Below are 24,412 nucleotides of genomic sequence, written 5' to 3'. Positions count from 1 at the left end.
TTTACACTGGCCGGTTCTTGTGCAAGAAATATGCAAATGAGGTTAAGCATGGAATATTGCTGAGCCTCATTTGCATACCTAATGAGCCACCACTTTGCGGAAGAAGCTTTTGTGCCAGAAGGACCTGTCTACACTGCCTCTTCTTGCACAACCCTCCCTTGCGTAATGCTGTTCCACCACTTATTTTTCAGGAGGAATGGCATTGTGCAAGAGGGTTCTTTTGTGCAAGAAAGGGCAGTGTAGACAGCTCCTTCTGGCACAAAAGCCTCTTCTGCAAAAATGGCAGCTCCTTAGGTATGCAAATGAGGCTCTGCGATATTCCACACTGAGCCTCATTTGCATATTTCTTGCACGAGAACCGGCCAGTGTAGACATAGCCAGGGTGAGATGGGCCTTTGCTCTGACCCAGCCTGGCCGCTCTGATGTTCTTAGTTTCTCTGGTGAGCGCCACCCAGTGGCTAGCTCGGGCAGCTCCCTGCTGGCTTGTCCCATTCCCAGGTATTTACATCCCCCCTGTAACTCAGCCTTGGGGGCTCACAGTGTCGTGCCAGGGAATTTCTGGGCAGCTACAATTACAGGCCCCAACGTTCAGTGTCGCAATACCCCAGCCCCTGTCTAGAGCATGTTCCTTGTCGTTAGGTCTACAGCGGAAAAGAAAGTTCCCAGCAGGCAGCAGCTTCAAGAGCGGGGGGCTGGCTGCTTTCCTGAGCCCAGCTAGCCCCCAAGACACCCCAAGGCAGGTGGGGAGGGTCTAGTGAGGGGCAGTATTGTTGGGTTGATCGTTGATCTGAACTCTTCTGTGCTTTATCTGGTGAAGTGACAGAGCCCTGCGGGGTGGGACGTGTGCAAAGAGAGATCACCTTGGTGTGGAGCTCTGAGGGACGCGGGTGGGGGTCTCAGCATGTGGGACTCTGAAGGGGCAGCTCATGGGGCAGCAGGTTATGACCCTCAGGCAGGGCCTAGAGAGCCTCCCCCAAGAACGTGCCCAGGGACACCTTGAGTGGGGCAGTGGCTGGGTTTGTGATTTGGTCCCGTTGTTTGTGCTGATTTTATCCCGTCCCCTCTGGCTGTGTCAATGGACCCAGATCTCTGCAAATTGCCTCCTGCTGCTGCAGAGCCTCCAGCTTCTCCCCAAGCCTGATGGGTTAATTCTGTGTCCTGCCCAGCCCCCACCTCCGTCTGTCCCCTGCCTAGCCCCCACCTCCATCAGTCCCCTGCCAAAGCCCCCTCCTCTGCCCTTCAGGGCCTGTCTGCTCCCTGGGGCTGCAGTAGGTTTCTTCCACCTCCCTTCTCTGGATCTGTGAGGGAGGGGAAGGAGCTTCTGGGGTCATAGAGATGAGGAGTCAAGGGCTGGGTACAGGTGTCACAGAGACTGGGGTGTGTGAGGCTAGAGGAGGTTGTGTCAAGGAGACAGTCGGAGCCTGGTGTTTGTGTCCCACCCCACCATGAGCCAGGGTCGGATTCTCTCCCCAGGGAGGGAGCCTGGTGGGAAAGTGAAGATCGAGGCCTCGGTCTCAGCATCGATAAATGTCACCTGCCCCCGGTCACAGTCCAGACAAACATAGATCCTGTGGTGGGGGCTCAGAGTGAGGGGGGTCTCTGGGTCAGTGAGAGCCCGGAACGGATCCCCGCACCGCCCCACAGCCCAGATCCCGCCCTTCGGACTCAGGCTGACCCATCCCTTCCTGTTCAGAGACTCTCTGGCCACCCCCACAGCCCAGTATCGCCCACCCCCCACCTCCACCTTCCAGCAATGTCTCCCCGAGGTGAAGCCCTCACGGCCCAGCACACAGCGCATAGTGTCAAATCTCTCTGGGGTGTCAGGCCGTGGCTGATGTGTGTCTGTCCATCTCACACTTTTCCCATCCTCCGACAGGACGAGCTGGGGATGCGCCGTGTCTGGATCCAGAGACACGTTGGCTGGAGGGAGAGAATCAGAGCATGAGGGGCAAAGCTTGGCCCTGGGGGGGTCAATGGCGTCAGGGACAGAATCTGCCCAAGCTGGGCAGTGACTCAGGGACTCTCCTGCCTCCAGGGGTGCCCAGCTCTGAGTGGGGAGCAGCCCTGAGGTCTCGGCCCAGCCCAAGGGGCAGCTCACTCCTCGGCTGGGAGGGGCCGTGGCAGAGAGAAGGGATCAGAGGGGCCCTGACATTGGGAATCTGCACCCCTCTCCCTGGGCCGGGGACAAGCGACTCTGGGCTGGGGACCCCAGGGGTATGTCATGGAAACTGCCTACTCAGGATTGTCTGAATCCAGGCTCTTGCCCTTGGCTGGATCCCTCCCCATTGAAACAGGGGGTTTAAAGAGGGAGTTCTCCAGGTAAAGGAGAAACAGATACAGAACTCTTGAGGGAAGTGTGTGTTGTGCTTGGGGAGTTCTTGCTGTGTGCTGAGCTTGTGTTTATGAGTGAGGGTTGGTGTGTGTGTGATTTTTTTCCCCTGTTCGTGAGTGAGGTTTTTTTTATTTTCACTTCTCCTTTCCCCTACCTCTCTCCTTCATGGAGTGTGTGCTGTGACTGGCAGGAGGAAACTGTTGGCTTCTAATTAAAGTTGGAATTCTAGAAGCCTCTGCTGATTGGCTGAGCCTTGGTAGGGGGAGAGACTTTCAGGCAGTCCAGGGCTTTATAAAGCAGTGAGCAAGCGACCAAGGAGCTTGCAAACAGGTGAGTGTTAACAGGGAGTTTAGAGAGGGAGTTGGGAATGGGGTGAGGTTCTCTTGCCTTTCTTTTAAATCCTTTCTCCAGGATAGCAGGGATGGATGGTGATAGGTGTAACAGTTAACTTGAACTAAGGACTTAGTTTGAGTTAAAGTTTGACTGACGCGTGTAACCGCGGGCAGTTAGTTCGGACTAAGGCGATTTAAAAATGGCACCCGGACGGGAAGATGCAAATAAAGCCCAGGATACTTAAATCCCGGGTTTCATTTGCAACTTTGAATGCCTACATTAGCCTCCCTAATTTGAACTAGGGGGCTAGTGTTGACATACCCTGAGTGTCTATGGGTTATGTTTAGTGATATTGTGGTTGGTGTCTTCTACAGACCGCTGAATCAGGTGGATGAGGTAGATGAGGCTTTCTTCAGAGAACTGAGAGAAGATTTCAGATTGCAGGCCCTGGTTCTCGTGGGGGACTTTAATCACTCTGGGTGTGTCTAGACTACATGCCTCCGTCGACGGAGGCATGTAGATTAGCCAGATTGGCAGAGGGAAATGAAGCCATGATTAAAATAATCGCGGCTTCATTTAAATTTAAATGGCTGCCCCGCTCTGCCGATCAGCTGTTTGTCGGCAGATCGGGGCAGTCTGGACGTGCCGCGCCGACAAAGAAGCCTTTCTTGATCGGCACAGGTAAACCTGGTTTCACGAGGCATACCTGTGCCGATCAAGAAAGGCTTCTTTGTCGGCGCGGCGCGTCCAGACTGCCCCGATCTGCCGACAAACAGCTGATCGGCAGAGCGGGGAAGCCATTTAAATTTAAATGAAGCCGCGATTATTTTAATCGCGGCTTCATTTCCCTCTGCCGATCTGGCTAATCTACATGCCTCCGTCGACGGAGGCATGTAGTTTAGACGTACCCTCTGGCTGTGTCTAGATTGGCCAGTTTTTCCGGAAAATCAGCCGCTTTTCCAGAAGAACTTGTCAGCTGTCTACACTGGCCGCTTGAATTTCCGCAAAAGCACTGACTTCCTACTGTAAGAAATCAGTGCTTCTTGTGGAAATACTATTCTGCCCCCGTTCAGGCAAAAGGGCCAGTGTAGACAGCTCAGATTTGTTTTCCGCAAAAAAGCCCCGATCGCGAAAATGGCGATTGGGGCTTTTTGGCAGAAAAGTACATCTAGATTGGCACGGATGTTTTTCTGCAAAAAGTGGTTTTGCGGAAAAGCATCCGTGCCAATCTAGACGCTCTTTTCCGCAAATTTCCGGAAAATCAAGCCAGTCTAGATGCAGCCGAGGTGTTTAAGTCTCAGCTTGACAAAGCCCTGGCCGTGTTGATTTAGTTGGGATCAGTCCTGCCTAGAGGAGGGGGCTGGATTTGATGACCTTCTGAGGTCGCTTCCAGCTCTATGATTCTATGATTCTATGAAATGTCCCTGGGTCCCAGCTGCCTCTGGGCAGGGTTTGTGACTCCCCCGTGACACGTCTCCCCCGCCCGGCACGTCTGGGCTCGGCTCCTTTCCCGCCGCACTGGGGCTCTGGGCCGAGCTCCGATCTGCCCCCCTCCAGGCTGCTCAGCCTCCGGCCCAGCGCCCAGACCCCGCAGAGCCAGCAGGGTGGGGCAGGGACCGGCCCCAGCTGGGCTGGGCGGGAAGAGGCTGAACAAGGCGAGTCCTGCACTGGGGGTGCCCAGGCGCCGTGCGGAGGGAACGGGGGTGTCTCTGTCCCAGCCATGGCAGGAGGCTGACTCAGGGACTGACAGAAGGAAGAGGGGCCCAGGGAGCTGAGGGGGGTCCCAGCGGGGCTGGGCGGAGGGAGAGAGAAGCTGAGCTCATGCCGGGGGAGAGGAAAAGGGGAACAGGACCAAAGCTCTGCTCTCAGCAGCTCCCCAGCTGCCTGCAATGGGCCCAAGACTGCCCCTGTCTGTGCCCCGTGCCCTGGTGCTCTGGGGTCTGATCCATCCCTTCCCCCGGCAGAGCAGGGACCCGCCCATGGACTCTTGGGTCCTCTGCCGGGGGCAGGAGAAAGAGCAACATCCCCGAGAGCCCCAGAGTCCATGCTGGGCACAGCCCCTCAGTCACTGGGGGAAGGGAAACTCCCCTGAAGCAGAGAACAACGGGAGCCCAAGGCTGAGTGGAGTTTCAGGTGTATGAGGGGTCCAGGCGGGAAGGGATGAGGCTGAGGGTTTTGTATACCGGGGGGGAGAGGGATGTACAAGCTGAGGCAGGGACTTGGGGTGCAGGAGGGTCTGAGACTTCTGGGGTAGCCCTGCAGATGACAGGATCTTGGCAGGGGGGGTTGGACTCTGGACTAGGGCTGTGGGCTTTGGGAGGACTGAGGAGGAGGATTTTGGGGGCAGGACATGGCCCCTGGGCTGGGGGAAGCTGGAGGAGGGGCAGTTTTTGAGTCGCTTCCATGGCTGGCTCCTGGCCAGTGATGCTAAGCAGCCTGCCCGGTGCCTCTCTGTCCTGGGGCACCGCACTGTGCCCGGCAGTGGCCAGCAGGCCTGGCTCTGAGGAAGGCAGCTCACCTGGTGTGTGCGTTCTTAGGGGTTCCCCACTTTTTGCCTCCAGTGCATCCGGCAGAGTGTCTGGGGGAGGAGAGGGGAGATTCAGGTTTGCACGGGGAGCCCAGAGCCAGGTTGTTGTGTGACAGACACACTCAGGCCTCCTGCACTGCCCGCCTTTTGTTGTTTCCTAGGCCCAGGTCCTGCAGAGCCTTTGGCATCAAAGCCCATTTCGGCACTTTGGTCCCTTGGTGCTGACGGGATGTTCAGAGAATGTGAGATCCTGGCTCTTGCTGGGAGCTGTTTATCCCTGGGGAAACTGAGGCAGGGGGCAGTAGGCTTCATGGGCCAGATTCACTCTGTGCTGGCAAAGCATGGTGGGGAGGCCACTTGTGACCCGCTGGTCAGTGGCTATAGGGGCCGGGGCCAGGCCTGGCACAGGCTAAGCCAAAGTCACATCCCGGTTACAATGGCCCCTTGTGCATGGGCCAGGGAGCAGAGAGCCAGAGGCCCAGTGTTAAACTGCCCATGTCCCTCTGTCCTTTGCCCCACCTCTTCCCCAGCCTCACCCCATCCCCATCCCTCTCAGGGATATGCCTCTGACAGGGGTGCCAGCTACCTTCACAAAAATTCTCGAACTTGGCAGGTCTCTGGGCTCTGCAGTGGGGGGGGGGGGGGGGGGGAAGGCTTCGTGTGATCTCCCCACCCCCAGCCCAACCCTCAGCTCCTATTGTCTGGAAACAACCGGCCAATAGGAACTGAGAGATTGGCCTGGGGGGTGGTGGCTGCACAAGCCTCTTCCCATTCCTGGAGCTGAGAGCCACATGGAGGGAGCAGCCTGCAATTTTAGTGATCTGGGGCTGCAGCAGGCAGGGAGCCCAGCCTGCCTTGGGGGATGCTGCAGGGCTGCTAGATGGGAGCTACTTAAATAAGTGCCTCCCATCCGGAGCCTGCCTTTGGCACCCCAACTCCTCCTGCATCCCAGCTCAGTTCCCTAGGTCACCCCCCAAGCCCTCTGTACTCCCTGCCCCAGGTCACAGCTCCCTCCCACACCCTGCATGCCCTCTTACATCCTTTCCCCAGGCCAGAGTCCTCCCCTGCACCCACGCCCCCTCCCGGACCCTACTTCTCAATTCCCTGACCCAGGTCACCACCCGAAACTCCCTGTTAGACCCCACATCATCTCCTGCACCCCAGTCCCTTACCCCGTGCGCCCTTCTGCAACCAACCCTCAACCTAGACTCTGCACCCAACCTAACAAAGTGTGGCTCTTGGCCACTTTCCAAAATCTTGGGCTACGTCTAGATTGCATCCCTTTTTCATAAAAGGGATGCAAATTAGACGTATCGCAATTGCTAACGAAGCAGGGATTTAAATCCCCCCCGCTTCATTAGCATAAAAATGGCTGCCGCTTTTTTTCGGCTCGGAGCTTTGCCGGAAAAAAGCGCCAGTCTAGCCGCGGATCTTTTGGAAAATAAAGCCTTTTCCGAAAGATCCCTTATTCCTTATTTTAAGATCCCTTATCCCTTATTTTTTCCGGCAAAGCTCTGAGCTGAAAAAAAGTGGCAGCCATTTTTATGCTAATGAAGCAGGGGAGATTTAAATCCCTGCTTCATTAGCAATTGCAATATGTCTAATTTGCATCCCTTTTACGAAAAAGGGATGCAATCGAGACATAGCCTTGGAGTGGGCCCCACCAAGAATTATTGCCCCTCACCCCAATTGATGGTGATTGGCTCAGCTTGGGCCTGGCGAGCCGTGTGCTGGTCGTAAGGGCAATGTTTCCTTCAGTGACCTTGCTCTTAAGGCGCCGAGTTCCTGAGCTGCTCTGCAGGACACAGATGTGTTGCCTCCACAGGGTGTTTTACAGACAAGCACCCAAAGTGTCCTGCCAAGGAGCAATGAGCAAGGTCCAGAGACCCCCCTGGGGAGAAGTGACCTGTGCACATCAGCCTGTGCTGAGTGGCAATGAATGAATCGGAATCAAGAATAACTTGAAAACTGCTTGGACACCAAAAGCTCTGACAATGAAAAGTTCCCGTGTGTGTGGCGTGTGAGTCACACAAGACACTTCCCGTTCCTAACACAAAGGTGATTGGAACAGAACTAATCAGTGTTCCGTCTGCCTGTGAGTAACATGTCAGACATCGAGTATCAAAGGGGTAGCCGTGTTAATCTGAATCTGCAAAAGCGGCGAGGAGTCCTGTGGCACCTTATAGACCAACCGAAGTGTTGGCGCATAAGCTTTCGCAGGCAAAGACCCACTTCATCAGATGCATCTGAAGTGGGTCTTTGCCCACGAAAGCTTATGCTCCAACACTTCGGTTGGTCTATAAGGTGCCACAGGACTCCTCGCTGCTATGTCAGACATCGTACAGGATAGTCAGAGCATCACAGGAGAAATGCATCATGCCCTGCCTATGCCCCAGGAGAAGGGAACGGGGCAGGATTTGTTTCTCTCTCTGGCGTTCCTCACTCTCACAGTCAGTGTCACTGCAAAGGCTGCTTTTGATCAAATAAGGGGTAAAAGTAATCAACCTGAATGTCCTGCACCCCCAGTCTGTGCCATGCTCTCTGTTTGGTCCCTCCTAGGTACCTCTGAACGCCCTCAGACTCTTCGACAGAGCAACAGTTTGTTTGGAGAAATCACGGACTTGTTCTTCCAGTTCAGGAGCCATCTCCTCTGGCTGCTGGGCCTGCCCCTCCTCACACCTGGAGAGAAACAACGTCCCCTGGTGACCCTGCACTGAGTGGCTCAGTTCTCACCCTCTGGCCAGTGAGTCGCTGCTCTGATGGGGCTGGAGTTAGAATTTCCCTAGTTCTCCCAGCCTGAGAGCAGGGGCAGCGCAGCCCTCGGCCGGGCAACCTTCCCCGCAGGGACTCAGGAATGTTCCTCATGTCCAGCCTGGGGAGACCAGCTCTGGGGACAAAGGGGAATTGAGTCTCCACGGCCAATTCACTCCTGGGCCTCCAGGCGCTGAGGGACGGGGGATTCCCAGGCGAAGGGCTGTGGGAATCTGCCCACTAGGGACTAGACTGAGACACCAGCTCCCCACTTCCCAGCTCATCCCACACAGGTCTCCAAACAGCCCTCGGGCAGGAAAGCTCCTGGGTCCCTGCTGCCCTGGGCTGAATGGTGCCCAGCGCCCAGCAGGGACGGGCCCATGTCCCACCCCTCAGTCCTGGGGCAGCCAGTCCCCAGGGAGGTGACATGGGTAGAATGTACCACAGGCCAGTCTGCGCCTTCCCCTGGGTAACTGCAGAGTCGTCCCAAAAGGGGCGAAGGCCTCAGGGTTAAATGGGTCAGAGATTTGAATCCCAAATGTGACCTTCCCACATGTTCTGCTGTGGAGCCCTGGGGAGAGGCAGCGACAACTTCACTGCCCAGTGTTTCCCCCGCGCTGTGAGGTGTGAGGGGGTGAGAGCCACCGACCTGCTCAAGGTGCTTCTGACGTCCTGGGGGGAGAGAGAGAGAGAGAGAGAGAGAGAGAGAGAGAGTTTCAGTCCCACCTGACACACACTGTGAATTCCAAGGGAGGGATTTGGCGAGCGAGGGGGAACTAGGCTTTGCCTGGCCCCAGGGCCATGGACCCCTGAGCGAATGGGGCTTTGCCATCGCTAGTCTCTCTGTGCCTGTGGGTCTGCACAAAACAACAATTCACATGCCAGGAAGGTGCACACGGAGCTGCCCTGTGACCTCTGACTCCTGTGCCCACCTGTTAGGAGCTGTCCTGTCTCTCCTGTGGAGGGAGCTGGGCTGTTTCCCCTCAGTCTCACCTGCAGGAATTCACTTGCTGGCTTCTGGCACTTCTCCTCAAGCTCCCTGATCAGCTCGCTGAGATGGGAAATCTGCTCCGAGAGTTTGGTGACAGTGTCAATCCCTGCCTTCACAATCATGTTATCCAGTTTCTCCAGCTGAGCCAGCAGGAGTCGCTCTTGTTCCTGCAGGAACTGCTGCAGCTGCTGAAACTCGGCCACAATCTTCTGCCGCTCGGCTTGTGTCTGTTTCTGGAAGAAGAAGAACTAAAGAACATCACCACTGCTAGGGGGACATGCTTGGAGCCCGGGGCCCTTCCCAGAGCAATGTGTGTGCACAGGGCCGCATTATGACTTTCGTGGGCCCTAGGTACTTTTGCCTTCGTGGGTTCCTTCCTCCATAAAAAAATATTAAAAATTATTTTTGATATAACTTTAAATACATTTTTTTTCTGTTTTAGGCAAAATTTAATAGATTTTCATGGGCCCTAAAAGTTTCATTTTTTTCTGATGTGAGAAAAAAATGAAAACATTTTCTTTGACCCTAAGGATGCATCTACATTGGCATGATTTTCTGGAAATGCTTTTAATGGAAAAGTTTTCCGTTAAAAGCATTTTTGGAACAGAGCGTCTAGATTGGTACGGACGCTTTTGCGCAAAAGCGCTTTTCCACAAAAAAGCCACGATCGCCATTTTCGCAATCAGGGCTTTTTTTGCGGAAAAGAAATCTGAGCTGTCTACACTGGCCCTTTTGCACAAAAGCTTTGCACAAAAGGACTTTTGCCTGAACGGGAGCAGAATAGTATTTCCGCACGAAGCACTGATTTCTTACAGTAGGAAGTCAGTGCTTTTGCCGAAATGCAAGCGGCCAGTGTAGACAGCTGGCAAATGTTTCCAGAAAAGCGACTGATTTTCCGGAAAAACTGGCCAGTCTAGACACAGCCTAAAAGTTTATTTTTTTCTTCTGATTTTAAAACATAAGAACATAAGAACGGCCGTACTGGGTCAGACCAAAGATCCATCTAGCCCAGTAGCCTGTCTGCCGACAGTGGCCAACACCAAGTGCCCCAGAGAGGGTGGACTGAAGACAATGATCAAGCAATTTGTCTCCTGCCATCCTTCTCCAGCCTCTGACAAACAGAGGCCAGGGACACCAATTCTATCCCCTGGCTAATAGCCTTCTATGGACCTAACGTTCCATGAGGAGTAACGGTAGTTTGAATAAGAGATCCTAATTTGAACTACCTACTCCGTGCCACGTGTAGCCATGGGCACGGAGTTCGGACTAAGGGGCATTTAAAAATGGCGGCGCCCGGGAAGATGCAAATGAAGCCTGGGATATTTAAATCCCGGGCTTCATTTGCAACTTCGAATGCCTACATTAGCCTCCCTAGTTCGAACTAGGGGGCTAGTGTAGACATACCCTGAGTCTGTAACGCTGAAATGCTGGCTGTTCCCTCTGGGGGGACGCTGTTGCCTGAAATGCTGGTCCTCCGAGTGAGAGGCAGGAGGAGGAGGAGAAGTGAAAGAGAGAGATGGAGAGAGAGGCAGGAGGCGGAGGAGAGCTGAGAGATAGGGGGGGAGGCAGTAGGAGGAGAGAGAGAGAGACCGGAGGCTCAGGAGAGAAGACCCACGTGGAGGAGAGACCTGAAAATCCCGTCTTATGATGGGCTAATTGGCTAGTTACAGAATAGCGACCCTTATTCCAAACTAACAAAGCGAGCATCCACACAGCAATTCTCTTATTTCTAAATAAATTGGAAATAACAGACGGCTTCTTCTGACTTCTGTAAACCTCATTCCATGAGGAATAACGTCTCTTGTCATCTGAAGAAGTGGGCTGTGCCCATGAAAGCTCATGAGACCATCTACATGTTGTGTTCGTCTTTAAAATGCTACCAGCCTATCTGTTGTTTTTTAAGTTTATCCTGTTAGGGTACATCTGCACTTGCTCCCTAGTTTGAGCTAAGGATGCAAATGTAGGCGAGCGAAATTCCTAATGAAGTGGGGATTTAAATATCCCGTGCTTCATTAGCATGATCTTGCCGGCACGTTACTCCACTGATTCGAACCAGGAAGTGCGTTCCTGGACGCACTAGTTCGAACCATTTGACATTTCTAAAGGGGTCCACAAATGCACAGAGGGTGGAAGCGGCTGGTTTAGGGCCCATCCCTGAGAAGGAATTCTGTTAAAACAATGAATCGTGATTTTTGGGTGCTTATTCCCCAACCAATCAAGAGAAACGGTTATCCAGTCCCTAGATTGCCCCAGCCGCTCCTTAGTGTCTGATTCAGGATCGGCTCACTACAGCAGCAGCGAAATAACGCCGGGCACCTACCAGATACACCTGGCTGGTCTCCTCTCTGCTCACTTTCAGTCCCAGCAGCTTTTCTCTCTCAGCTCTCAGAGTCTTCACATGGGCCTGGAGCCTTTCCTGGAGACACAGAAACATTTCAGGTGACTAAGCAAAAAATCAAATGTGAGATTTGCTAATCATTTAAAAGTAGATCATTTTTGTTCAACCCTTTTCCTTAATATCCTGCCAGCAACAATTATTAATTTTGTTTCTGTTATTGTTAGTTTCAGGACTAGAGGGAGGGGAGCTGGCCCAGCACAACCATGCACTGTACTCATGACTCTAGGGCCCGGCAGGTTTATGGGATCGGGGAGGCACTCGGGAGGCAGTGACCCTGCTGCGGTGCCCTATTACCAGGCCGTCCCTGCTTCCTGCGGTCCCACCCCTGCTCCTATCGGCTAGATTCCCAGGGTGGGAGCTGCTCCCCAGTGCTCCCCCTCAGTCCCATGAGAACAGGGATCACAGTCGGCATTTCCCTACCTGGAATTCTTCCGCAGCTTCCTCAGCAGGAATCACGGTGTGACCTCGGTGCCCCTTGGATCTGTCGCACACCACACAGATGGGGATTCCATCCTCTCTGCAGAAGAGTTTGAGAGGCTCCTGGTGTCTCTCACACAGTCTCTCTGCGGCTGGTTCCCTCCCTGCCTGCAACCGGAGTTCTCTGGCTGCATCCACAATACTCCTCAGCTGCCTGTTCGGCCTGAGGTTCCCCTGGGGAAAGGTCCGTCTGCACTGGGGGCAGGAGACGTTTGTGGTGAGGTCCCCCCAGTACTGGGTGATGCAGGCTTGGCAGTAGCTGTGATCACAGTCGAGAGACACCGGATCGTTGAAATACTCCAGGCAAATGGAACAGGTCACTTCATCCTGGAGCATCTTTGCGGGATTCGCAGCAGCCATGGCTTCTCACAGGGAAACCAGAGAGTTAGTGTCACTTCCTTCTGCTGGGAAATGGGCGGGTTGCCCTTTGTATCATGAGGTGCTATCTTTCTGGGTGTGTTCTTAATGTTCTTTCCTTTTTCAGACTGTACGGAGCCTTTGCATGAAGTGTGATGAGTCCAGACTGACAGTCACTCCTCCAAAACATCTGCCAGGTCTGAAACTTGGGACTAGGCACTGTGGGTACATCTACACTGCATGCTTATTTTGGAATAAGCTACTCTGGAAGATATATGCCGAAATAAGAGCATCTACACCAGTGTCTCCAACCTTTTTACACCCAAGATCACTTTTTAAATGACAGACCAAGCCAAGATCTACTGCCCGGCTCCTTTCTCAAAGTCCCGCCCCTTCCTCTCTATTCTCCTCCTCTCCATCACTTGCTATCCCCAACCCTTATACTGCTGCTTTTTTCCCCCAATTCTTCTGTAGGAAGAGGTTTTTCCAACATTTGGCCTGTCTAGACTGGACCAAATGTCTGAAAACCCCCTTCCTTTGGAAGCCCCCTTATTCCTTGTGGAAAGAGGAATACAGGGGTGACCGAAAGATCATGTTTACTCTTCCACTAAAAAAGTGGAAGAACAAACGCAACCCTGGATGCAGAAGAGTTTTTCTGGGATATCTCCAGAATCCTGAAAAACTCCTGGGCTGTGTCTACACTGCACCCCTTTTCCGAAAAAGGGATGCAGATGAGACAAGTCGGAATCACAAATGAAGCGGGGATTTAAATCTCCCCCGCTTCATTTATATAAACATAGCTGCCACTTTTTTCCGGCTCAGGACTTTGCCAGAAAAAAGCGCCAGTCTAGACGGGGATCTTTCGGAAAATAAAGCCTCTTCCGAAAGGTCCTTTATTCCTCTTAAAATCAGGAATAAGGGACCTTTCGGAAAAGGCTTTATTTTCCGAAAGATCCCCGTCTAGACTGGCGCTTTTTTCTGGCAAAGCCCTGAGCCAGAAAAAAGCGGCAGCCATGTTCATGCAAATGGAACGGGGGAGATTTAAATCCCCACTTCTTTTGCAATTCTGACTTGTCTCATCTGTATCCCTTTTCCGGAAAAGGGGACCAGTGTAGACACAGCCCTGCAGTTTAGCTGTAACCTCACTGGGTTGAGACAGGATGTGTAGGCTCTGGGGTGGGAATGAGGGATTTGAGGGTGGGAAGGGGTGAGAGGTACAAGCTCTGGGAGTAAATCTGGACACAGGAGAAGGTGGATAAGGGGACGCTGGCTCAGGGAGGGGGCACCAGGCCGGTCAGTGTTGAGGTCAGATGTAGGGTTAGGGTACTAAGCAAGCCACAGACTTCTGGATGTGAGGGTTCAGGAATTTGGGTTGGGGTATGTCAGGGGCTCAGGGCAGGGGGTTCCAGTGTAGGGTCTGGGGAAAGCAGGAGTGGAGGAGTGTTATGATGCTGTGGCCAGATGGGGGCTTGGCCCCAATTGGGGGTTTGTTGGCCAGGCTTCATTTTTAAATAAAATACTGTGTCAAACAAAAACTTTCTGCATTGTCTTTATTTCTGAGAAAGGCGGTGAACCAGTTTTGAGTCAGGGGTCACCGACCCAAGAAAAGTCAGTTGAGGCCACACAAGTGAGATGCAAAAAAACCCGCCTCCAACCCCTCCCCCCCCAAGCTTCACTAATGTGGCCCCAAGTGTGTTGGTGGGAACAGGGGACATGGTACTGGGGACTGGTGCTAGTGGGTTCTTCGGCAGGGGACAGGGTGCCAGTGGGGAGAGAGTTCTGCGGCTGGGGGCAGGGGAGAGGCAACAGGATGCTGGGAGGACAGAGGACAGGGTTCTGCAGCAGGGTCCAGAGTGCCAGTGGGGACGGTTCTGCAGCTGGGGACAGGGTGCCAGTGGGGACAGTTCTGTAGCTGGGGACAGAGAAGTAGGGACAGAGTTCTGGGATTGGGACGGGAGTGGGGACCGAGTTCAGGGAGTGGGGGCAGGGTTCTGTGGCTTGGGACAGGGGCGTGGGGACAGAGTTTGGGGGCTGGGGAGTGGGGGGTGCAGAGTGGGGCAGGGTGCCAATGGAGGCAGAGAGTGCCTTGCATCCACCTCCTCCCAGGTGTCTCCCCCCCCCGTCAGAGGGAAGCCGGCATGTGCCTCCTCCAGGCACGACTCTCCCCCCCCTCCGTGGCACAGGGAAACCCTGCATGCACCTGCCCCGGGGCTGACTCACCCCTCCTGCGCCAGTGCAGGGAAGTTGCCACGCTCCTCCTCCGGGGCCGACGCCCCTTCCTGCAATGCGCCCGGCAGAGCAGCCAGTGCATTTCCGGAACCCCCAGAAGTGGCGCTAAGTTGCAGGACTTCCGTCCACCCGCGGGAAGCCGGCACTACCTCTGTTTTCGCTGAAGGTAGGTAGTGGGGCTTCTCAGGAGTGGAGGGGAAATGGGTTGGGGTGGAACGAGGTGTACAGCTAGTTCGGAATAGGAAGCCTAATCCGAACTAGCTAGTTCGTGCCGCATGTAGCCGTGGGCATGGAGTCCGAACTAGCGGACATTTAAAAATGGCGGCGCCCGGCAACATGCAAATGAAGCCCAGGAAATTCAAATCCTGGGCTTCATTTGCAACTCCGGTTGCCTACATTAACCACCCTAGTTCGAACTAGGGTGGTAATGTAGACATACCATAAGTGACTTCATAGCAGAAGAACATAAGAACATAAGAACAGCTGTACTGGTTCAGACCAAAGGTCCATCTAGCCCAGTAGATTGTCTGCCGACAGCGGCCAACACCAGGTGCCCCAGAAAGGGTGGACCGAAGACAATGATCAAGCGATTTGTCTCTTGCCATCCTTCTCCAGCCTCTGACGGAGGCCTGGGACACCATTTCTATCCCCTGGCTAATAGCCTTTTATGGATCTAACCTCCATGAAATTATCTAGCTTCTCTTTAAACTCTGTTATAGTCCTAGTCTTCACAGCCTCCTCTGTCAAGGAGTTCCACAGGTTGACTAAGTGCTGTGTGAAGAAGAACTTTCTTGTATTAGTTTTAAACCTGCTACCCATTAATTTCATTTGGTGTCCTCTAGTTCTTCTATTATGGGAACTAATAAGTAACTTTTCTTTATCAGCCCTCTCCACACCACTCATGATTTTATATACCTTTATCATATCCCCCCTCAGTCTCCTCTTTTCTAAACTGAAGAGTCCCAGTCGCTTTAACCTCTCTTCATATGGGACCTGTTCCCAACCCCTAATCATTTTAGTTGCCCTTTTCTGAACCCTTTCCAAGGCCAAAATATCTTTTTTGAGGTGAGGAGACCACATCTGTACACAGTATTCAAGATGTGGGCGTACCATAGTTCTATACAGGGGCAGTAAGATATTCTGGGTCTTATTTTCTATCCCTTTCTTAATAATTCCTAGCATCCTATTTGCCTTTTTGACTGCCGCTGCACACTTTGCGGAAGTTTTCAGAGAACTGTCCACGATAACTCCAAGATCTCTTTCCTGATTTGTCGTAGCCAAATTAGCCCCCATCATACTGTACGTATAGTTGGGGTTATTTTTCCCAATGTGCATTACTTTACACTTATCCACATTAAATTTCATTTGCCATTTTGTTGCCCAATCGCTCAGTTTGGTGAGATCTTGTTGGAGTCCCTCACAGTCTGCTTCTGTCTTGACTGTCTTAAACAGTTTGGTATCATCTGCAAACTTTACCACCTCATTGCTTACCCTTTTCTCCAGATAATTTATGAATAAGTTGAAAAGGATTGGTCCCAGGACTGACCCTTGGGGGACACCACTAGTTACCCCTCTCCATTCTGAAAATTTACCATTTATTCCTACTCTTTGTTTCCTGTCTTTTAACCAGTTCTCAATCCAAGAAAGGACCTTCCCTCTTATCCCATGGCCATGTAATTTACACAAGAGCCTTTGGTGAGGGACCTTGTCAAAGGCTTTCTGAAAATCTAAGTATACTATATCTACTGGATCTCTCTTGTCTGCATGTTTGTTAACCCCTTCAGAGAACTCTATGGGTATGTCTACACTACCCTCCTATTTCGAAGTAGGAGGGTAATGTAGGCATACCGCACTTGCAAATGAAGCCCGGGATTTGAATTTCCCGGGCTTCATTTGCATAAGCCGGGCGCCGCCATTTTTAAATCCCGGCTGGTTCGAACCCCGTGCCGCGCGGCTACACGCGGGACGAACTAGGTAGTTCAAACTAGGCTTCCTAGTTCGAACTACCGTTACTCCTCATTCCACAAGGAGTAACGGTAGGAAGCCTAGTTCGAACTACCTAATTCGTGCTGCGTGTAGCCGCGCGGCACGGGGTTCGAACCAGCCGAGATTTAAAAATGGCGGCGCCCGGCTTATGCAAATGAAGCCCGGGAAATTCAAATCCCGGGCTTCATTTGCAAGTGCGGTATGCCTACATTACCCTCCTACTTCGAAATAGGAGGGTAGTGTAGACATACCCTAATAGATTAGTAAGACATGATTTCCCTTTACAGAAAAAATGTTGACTTTTGTCCAACAAATTATGTTCTTCTACATGCTTCAGAATTTTATTCTTTACTAAATAGCAGTAGCCAAAGAGTTAAGTGGGCGACCTTGGAGTCAAGATTTTACTGCCGTGGATAGTACTGCGGAGGCCTCTGCTGAGTCACTGATAAAGCTCTTAGGAATGGTATAATACCTCACAAATGTATACTTGGAAGACCATGTAGCTGCTCTGCAAACATCGCGTAGGGAAACGACCTTTAGGAAGGCTGTGGAATCCGATACTGTCCTCGTCCCCCTGGGAGAGACTTGTTCTTACTATGCACTGACTGATGAGCTTGGAGGTTCACTGTGCAGAGAGAGGATCTCCTTAGAATAGGTGGCAATTGAAATGAGCAGGCGCTGAGACTTCAGGAAGGGCTGCGTTCTATTTATGTAAAAGGCTAGAGCTCTGCGTACGTCCAGAGTGTGCAGCTGACTGTCTTGCTGGGAGGAGATTGGAAGGGCAACAGGCTCGTTAATATGGAACTCAGCATTTATCTTTGGTAAAAAGGCCGGCTGAGGCTGGATCACTACCCTGTGAGTCATAAACACTGTATAAGGAGGCGCAGCCAAGAAAGCAGCAAGCTCACCCACTCTGCGTGTAGCTGTTATTGCTCGCAAAAAGGCCACATTGGTGTTTAGCATCATTAGCGGGCAGGTAGCCAAGGGCTCAAATGGGTGTCACTTCAGAGCATCCAGGACCAGTTCCAAATTCCGTGGCTCTCTATGAGGTGGGTAAAGATTTGCCAACCCCTTCATAAACCGTCTGGTGGCCAGAGAGTGAAAACAGAATAACTGTCCATGGTATGCTGGAAAGCTGTAATTGGAGTGAGGTACCCCTTGAGGGAGGACAAGGCTAATCTGGAGTGTTTTAACGCTAATATATAATTGAGTATTTGAGGTATCAAGGCAGAGGATGGTTGTAAGTTATTGTCTGTGCACCAAGAGCAAAATCTGCAGCATTTATGTAAATAAGTAAATCGAGTAGTAGGTCGTCTGCTCTGTAATAGAACCTCTTTCACTCATCTGCTCATCTCTGTGTCCTGGAACTAGTCAGGAACCACACAGTGACATGAAGATGCTGGGGTGGAGGGTGTAATAAGGCTTCGTGATCCTGGGTGAAGAGGTCGATTGGTAGTGGATAGGGTGGATGAGGAGACATGTGGAAGAGATAGGGCAACCAAGTTTGTCAGGGCCAAAATGGAGCTATTAGGATCACTGTCGCCCTGTCTCTGGCAACCTTTTCTAGGACTCTAGCAATCTGAGGTGTAGGAGGGAAGGCATAGAGCAGTTGATGGCCCCAGTTGAGGAGAAAGGTGTCTCCCAGTAACCTGGGACCCATGCCCGCCCTTGAACAGTAAAGGCAGCTCTTCCTGTTGTGACATGTGGCAAATCTATGGTGGGGAGACAAAAAATACCTTGCAGAACTTGGGGGGTGTATTTCCCACTCATGGTCCCTGATGAAGTGTCTGCTTAGGGGTTCTCAAACTTGTGATACCGTGACCCCCCTCTAAGTTGCTTATGACCCCCCACTTGGGGTGTGTGTGTGGGGTCATTTACCTGGGTTAAGTACCTGGGCAAGCCATGGGAGTGACTGAGCTGGACCTGAGAGACTGAACTCAGCTCCGGGCTGGGGACAACCCCCCTGAATCCTTTGGCTAACTGGGGTCCCCGTTCCCATGGCCCTGTGCTGGGATGAAGCAGTCAGAAGGAGGAGGCAAGGGGCTGCTTTATTCCCTCTCTACCTGTCCTCTGCCTCTATCTCCTGCCCCACAGCCCCTAGCGGAGTGACTCACCCGCGCCCTTCCCACCGGCCAATGGGAGAGCCGTGCCGGCTACGCACTGCCCATGCTGCACTGCAGAAAGCAGAGGCCTGTGGAGGACGTGAGAACACTCTGCTAGTAATGTCTTGTGTTAAAACCCCCCAAGATCACAGATTCCCCAGTCTTGGATTGGTAACACTGCCACCACCCCAATGCAACCCCCCTTGAGAACCCAGAAAGGCACACTCAGGAATTCCTTCCTGTGGGGGACCCTCGAGAGCCTTAAACCTCCCCCTAGAGAGAGCTTGGAACCCCATTGTGGAGACTGACTGAAAATGGAAGTTTAGTTTCTCTGTGTAGTTTGGCTGCGCAGGTTCAGACACTCACACGCAGAACCTCCCGCCTTGTAGGACATGGAGCATGTTCTTAAAAGGATGATTTTTCCTGAAAACAAAACAAATGAACAATCCCCCGAGCACAGCTGGTAAAATTTTGCTTGATTGCTGGGTGTTACAGGGCAGATAAGAAAAGGATTGAAAACACAGAGAATTGCTTCCCTGGTTACAGCTTGGAACGTTACTGTGTAACTGGGAAGCTAAATGGACTTCTCTGTGATAAGCACAACGAACCCAGCAGTAAAGGTCCCATCTGACTAACCATTCCCTGTTCTCATCACATCTCTGTTGTTTCAACTGAATGCTCAGGTGGGAGGGGCTGGTGAGAGACAGGAGGAGAAGCCTTTATAGCCAGCAAAAAACTTGTTGAGCGTCATCAGCCTGGCAATGTTATTCTGGAATAATGGAAGTTACTCCAAGATCACACAGCCCTTGTCTACACACAAGCGGTTACTGAGACAGAACATTGAAATTCTGTCGAGCTGGAGGACGGCTCACTCCGATTCCTGTAACCCTCCTTGCACGAGACGTAAGGGAAGTCGGGGCAGAGGGCTCTGTCTCCAAAGAAGTGTGGTGTAGATGCTCCCAAATTCGAAAAAAGCTATTTCAACTTCAGCTATGCAATTAGCGTAGGTGAAGTTGTGCAGCTTTTTTCCATGTTAGCCCTGCTGTTTAGACATGCCCTAACCGAGTAGGGGCCAGCCTGGGGAGAGGACAGAGGGTGTCTGGACTCTTGAAAGCTCCACCAGTATGTGAGCCACTGAAAGGACACAGCAGGGCCTGTCTTAGGGATGGTGTTACTGACTGGCTCCAAGGGGCTCTGTGACAGGGTGGCCCAGCCCCGCACTGGCCACGGGGGAAGCCAGCTGGCCTGCTGGGCTATGCAGACCCCAGCCCCGCAGCAGTGCTGGGCATGCTCCAACTGCGGGCCAGGTATAAAGGCCAGGGAGACAGCTCAGTTGGGGCCGGCCTCCAGGGAGGGAGGAATTCCTGTCCAACTGCTAGAGCCACAGCTGGACAGCTGGAGCCAGAGCTGCTGGACCAACCGCCGGAGCAGGAGCCACCGGGCCTGCCGCCTGCGCCACTGCCGTCCCCAGACCGAGTGCAACCTCAGTGCCGACCCCGGGGGGCAACCCGCCCAGCTGCAGTGGACAACCCCAGCACCACTGCCCCAGACGTGGAGCCTGGCAACGTCATGACCAGCACCGCTGCTGCAGGTGGGGTCTCCGCCGGCCGGGGAGCTGGGTAGGAAGCAACCCAGGGCAGGGGGCAGGGAACCCTCTGGTGGGCTTGGTGTGTTTTGAGGAGAACTTTCCGCTGAACCAGTGGTGGGAACCACCCACCACTAAAAGGGCCCTGGGTTGGGGTCTGGTGGAGAGGGACGGCCCGGACCTCCCTTCCCCATCCTCCCAGAGCATGGACTAGACTTCAGGGCCTGCAGGTGGGAAGGGTCACCCCTAGGGCCAATGGGGCAGGGAGGACACCCCATGGGGGACAAGAACACACCGCTGGGCTCTCTGGGCCTGGCTCCTCTTCACTGGGAAAATAATGTGGGATGGTATCTCCCTCCCAGCACGCATCTGCGGCAGGGGGTGGAGGCAGCGTGGCAGGGAGTGGGGCTGGGCTGCATCTCTCCCTCTCTGTGCTTGTGCGGGGAGAAGAAGCGTTAACACAACCAGGGCGGGTGGAGACGCAGGCAAACACCCAGCGAAAGCTGAGACCTCAGAGCGCGAGGCAGTCGCAGAGATGGGCCCGCACGGCCTGGCTGTTCCTGGGTCCTGCCAGCGAGCACACAGGCCAGGCTCAGGTGTGACCTAACACGCAGGCTGCTTTAGCTCCCGAGCCTGGACCAAACTATCCCTGTGTGGAGTCCAGGCCCTTCCTTCTCTTCCTTCTGCAGCCCTGGGAAAGGGCCCACCCCCCGCCCGTGTGCTCCCCTCTCCCTGGTGCAGGCAGCAAAACTTGGCAGCTTCTCATCCCCGGCCTCCCGCTTTCCAGCACAGACACAGCCCCACACATGGACACGGATCTTCATTGTGCTTCCAAACTGGGTTGTTCCATCCGCGCTGCCCAAACCCAGGCATGTGACAGCTCAGGGGATCCCGAGCTCGGTCGGACAAGCACAGCCCCATGGGTCCCACACGCTGTGTAACTCACGGCCTGCCTCTGCCGGAAGGTCTCCCCACGTCCCCCGCCCTGTGTCTGGGCGACTGCCCACGGGAGTCAGGGTGGGCGCAGCAGGGCTGCTGGGCAGGGAAGGGCCGAAGCAGCCCAGGGAATGGCTGAAGGAGGAGAGGGGGCAGGAAATGATGAGAAACGAGAGCAGGGCACAAGCACCCGTGGTAGGTTTCTTGCCGCTGACGTGCAGGGAGGTGTCACTGTCCAGGCTGTTTCGGTGGGTCACAGGGTCTGAGCGAGCTCTGTACCGATAGCGAGCTGGGGAGAGGGAAGGCTTCAGGCCCAGGCTGTGTTTGCTCACACCCCCTCTGCCATGGTACCGCACAGCTGTGCTGCCCAACAGATCCACCTGGGCCAGTGCTGGGTACAAATCACCGTAGTACTGAGCGCAGGGGCAGTGACAAGTTCCTGGCAGGGGTGTTGCTTTACTGGACAGGCAAAGGGCAGCAGAACTGTGCCAAGCCACCCTGAGAAAGAGGGTCACTCTCCCCTGAACCATGCAACTGGGACTCGAGAGCCCTGGGAAGGGGGAGGGGGTGTTACCCTGGGGTCTTTCAATCCAAACCTCTCGGTAACTATTAGTCTCTGCGAGGTGGTGTCAGGAAATAATTCAGGGGAGACACGGTCGTCCGACCGATAGAGGGATGGTACAAACAGGACAACACAAGATGCTTTCACTTACAGCTAAACTTTACTTCGTCTCAAGCACTTACACACGTCTGCAACAGGTCAGTAAAACACCCCCACCCTGGATAGTTACTGGAGTTGAGTGTGGCTCTCGAGGGACACTGGGCAGGCTTCCATGGCTACTCTTCCATTTGTCGGTGCAGACGAAGATGCATCCAGATGTGAAGAGTCCCCAAGGAGTCGTTGAGGCACCCCGCCAAATGTCCCCCAAATTGTCCCACTAACTCAAACTTTCCTTCCCTATTTATCCATTAGTGTTACAATAACATGTCACTCAAGCACTTGTCAGGCAAGCACTTTTCAAAGGTTAGGCAAGAGGTTTTCTTCTGATCATCACGTTCAACAGATGCATTTTTTCTGTCTCAGAGGCTCCATGCCCGGGGCCCTGACAGATCTGTGTCCTAGGGCATTAGACAAGTTTCCTGTTTTCCTAAATGTCTAGCTCAGCGACTTCACTAGAGATTTGGGCATCAGGAAGGATGCGGGGTCAAGCTGCCCTCTCTGTGGCACTCAACCCCCTTGTTACAAGTCACTCCCCGCTCCAGTGGGGAATAAACTCCTCTCGCAGTGTCCCTAAGCCCCGTCTACAGTTCAGAGGGCCCGACTTGGAGCGGGACGGCCTTGGTCTCATCCCTTTGCCTCCTGCAGGGAGGGGAGGAAGGTCTGGGCCTGCCCCCGCTCCAGACCTCAACCCAGGACCCTAAGAACGTGCGTCGTTGCTGCTCATTCGGCCGGTGGGACCATTCCTCTAATTCACTGGCCCTCTGGTGCCCCATCCTGGGTTACTTCCTCCCCTCATGCCGAGTCACCCTGGGCACATCTCACTGGGGACCCCCAAATCAGTCTTGTCCTGACTTGGCTCAGCTCTGCTCCCCCTCCTTAGTTCGGTCTCTCCTCTTCTTGCCTCTCGCTGCTCTCTCTCTTCAGTTCGCCTCTGCTCCCCCTTGGCAGACTGGCCCGCCGCTTTTCAACACCGGCACCACCAGCTGGGATACCCACGCAGATGCCCTCCTGCCAGACAGCTGGGCGGCCTGAGACGTCCTGGTGCAGCCGCTTTCCCATCGGACAGCTGGACGGCCCAAAGCACCCCGACACCGGCGTGAACTGTGGGCACCGTACACTCCCAGCATGGCTGCCCACTCCCCACGGTGCCGAGACCAGGCGCCTTTCCAGTGAGGGGTGTGGGTGCTTCAGCGGGGTCATCCCACACCCCGTCACACCCTTTTGTCCCCCTCCCTTTCTGTGCTCATGCTGAAGTGGCTGTCTAGGCCTGTTTATGGGCCTCAGACCCCTTGGATTAGGGATCCATCACCTCTAGCCCTCAGCTTAGGCTGTTCCCCTCCTGAATCCCAGCCAGCCACTGCCTCACTCCCAGGACCTTCCCCCGGCCAGGTGTTCATCTCCACCTCCCTTCCTTTGTCTCTCCCCCGGGAAGAGACTTGTTATCTGTTCAGGCTAGGCCAAGGTGTCTGGGCTAATACACATATCGGTGAGACAGTGGGAATCCCACATCACAGCACAGAGGGACACAGGGTTACAGAACAGCCAGCCCCCCACCCTCAATACGTCACAACCTTTCTCCGATAGAGGCAGCAAGAGGGGGAGTGACTAGTCACATCACTAGTCCACTGTCCACTAAGCTTCTGCTTATTGGAGGGTTGACTATTGGCTTCCATCCCTGGTGGTGACACCAGAGCAAGAGTGTGGACACTGGAGCAAGCCGGGGGACTTCGTCCATCCCACCCTGGTATCTCTGGCCGGAGTCCTTGCTGACTGGAGACATGCAGGGCGGTGTGGCAGGGGTCACCATTTTTGTAGGGCTGCCCCTTTATTCTTGTTTTATTGTTTTCTGCCTGTCCCCAGCCTGGCTGTTAGTTCTGTCCCTGCCTAGCTCCCACTTCTACCATTCAAGACCTGTCTGCTCCCTTCTGTGGAGCTGCAGGGAGGGGTGGGGATCTTTCAGGAACCAGAGAGATGAGGAGCCAGGGGCTGAGAATAGGGGAGTCCTCCAGGGTCACAAAGACTGGAGTGTGTGGGTACGTCTACACTACAGCGCTAATTCGAACTAATTTAGTTCGAATTAGTTAATTTGAACTAAGCTAATTCGAATTAGCGCATCCAGACTTAAAAACTAGTTCGAATTAATGTTTTGCTAATTCGAACTAGCATGTCCACACAGAGTGGACCCTGAACAGAGGTTAAGGATGGCCGGAAGCAGTGCCGGCAGGGCATCAGAGGAGGACTTAGAGCGTGGAGCTGCTGTCTCAGGCTAGCCGAGGGCTGTGCTTAAAGGGTCCCGACCCCCACCCCGGACAGACAGTTCTCAGGGGTGCCCCGCTTGCAAAGCAGTCCTGGCTTGGAATGCCCGGAGTACCCACACTGGGCACATCACATCACTCGGCCATCAGCCCGGCTGCACTTGCCGCAGGCTGCCATCTGGGAGTAGGGGACAATCGGGGGGCTGCAGGAGAACTTCCATCCCAAGAAGCCCGCAGAGCCAACCCAGTCCTCCCCATCGGGGGCTCGTACCCCATTCCTCCCTCACCTCCTTCCAGTTACCCTTCCCTAGCCCCCCTTCCTGATGTACAAAATAAAGAAAACGTGTGGTCAAAAATAGAAACTCTCTTTATTGAACAAAACTGGGGGAGACTGGGAAAAAGAGGTGGGAGAGGGGAAGAGAGAGGCTGGGA

General features: G+C 53.7%; 1 protein-coding gene across 1 annotated transcript; it reads right to left on the bottom strand.

Moving 5' to 3' along the window:
* Positions 1–1,402: 1,402 nt before the first annotated feature.
* LOC142823247 (zinc finger protein RFP-like) lies at positions 1,403–12,169 on the bottom strand. The gene is made up of 7 exons (XM_075914068.1): positions 11,753–12,169; positions 11,255–11,350; positions 8,937–9,167; positions 8,593–8,615; positions 7,756–7,871; positions 5,184–5,243; positions 1,403–1,920 (listed from the first exon to the last, which is right to left on the bottom strand). Exons 1-7 carry the CDS (start codon positions 12,167–12,169, stop codon positions 1,403–1,405), a joined length of 1,461 nt encoding a protein of 486 aa, XP_075770183.1.
* Between the last annotated feature and the right edge of the window lie 12,243 nt (positions 12,170–24,412).

Source organism: Pelodiscus sinensis, chromosome 32 (assembly GCF_049634645.1).
Source record: "Pelodiscus sinensis isolate JC-2024 chromosome 32, ASM4963464v1, whole genome shotgun sequence".
NCBI lineage: Eukaryota > Metazoa > Chordata > Testudines > Trionychidae > Pelodiscus > Pelodiscus sinensis.
Note: the sequence above shows the minus strand (reverse complement) of the source record. Positions and strands in the feature narration are given on the sequence as shown.

What these genes read in the sequence shown, in the direction of transcription:
- LOC142823247 (XM_075914068.1), bottom strand. Translation starts at nt 12,169, where the DNA reads ATGGCTGCTGCGAATCCCGCAAAGATGCTCCAGGATGAAGTGACCTGT. An exon ending in AGACCAGCCAGGTGTATCTG is followed by an intron (nt 9,168 to 11,254) that starts GTAGGTGCCCGG and finishes TTCTTCTTCCAG; the next exon opens with AAACAGACACAAGCCGAGCG. An exon ending in CCTAAGAACGCACACACCAG is followed by an intron (nt 1,921 to 5,183) that starts GTGAGCTGCCTT and finishes CTCTCCCTCCAG; the next exon opens with CCAACGTGTCTCTGGATCCA.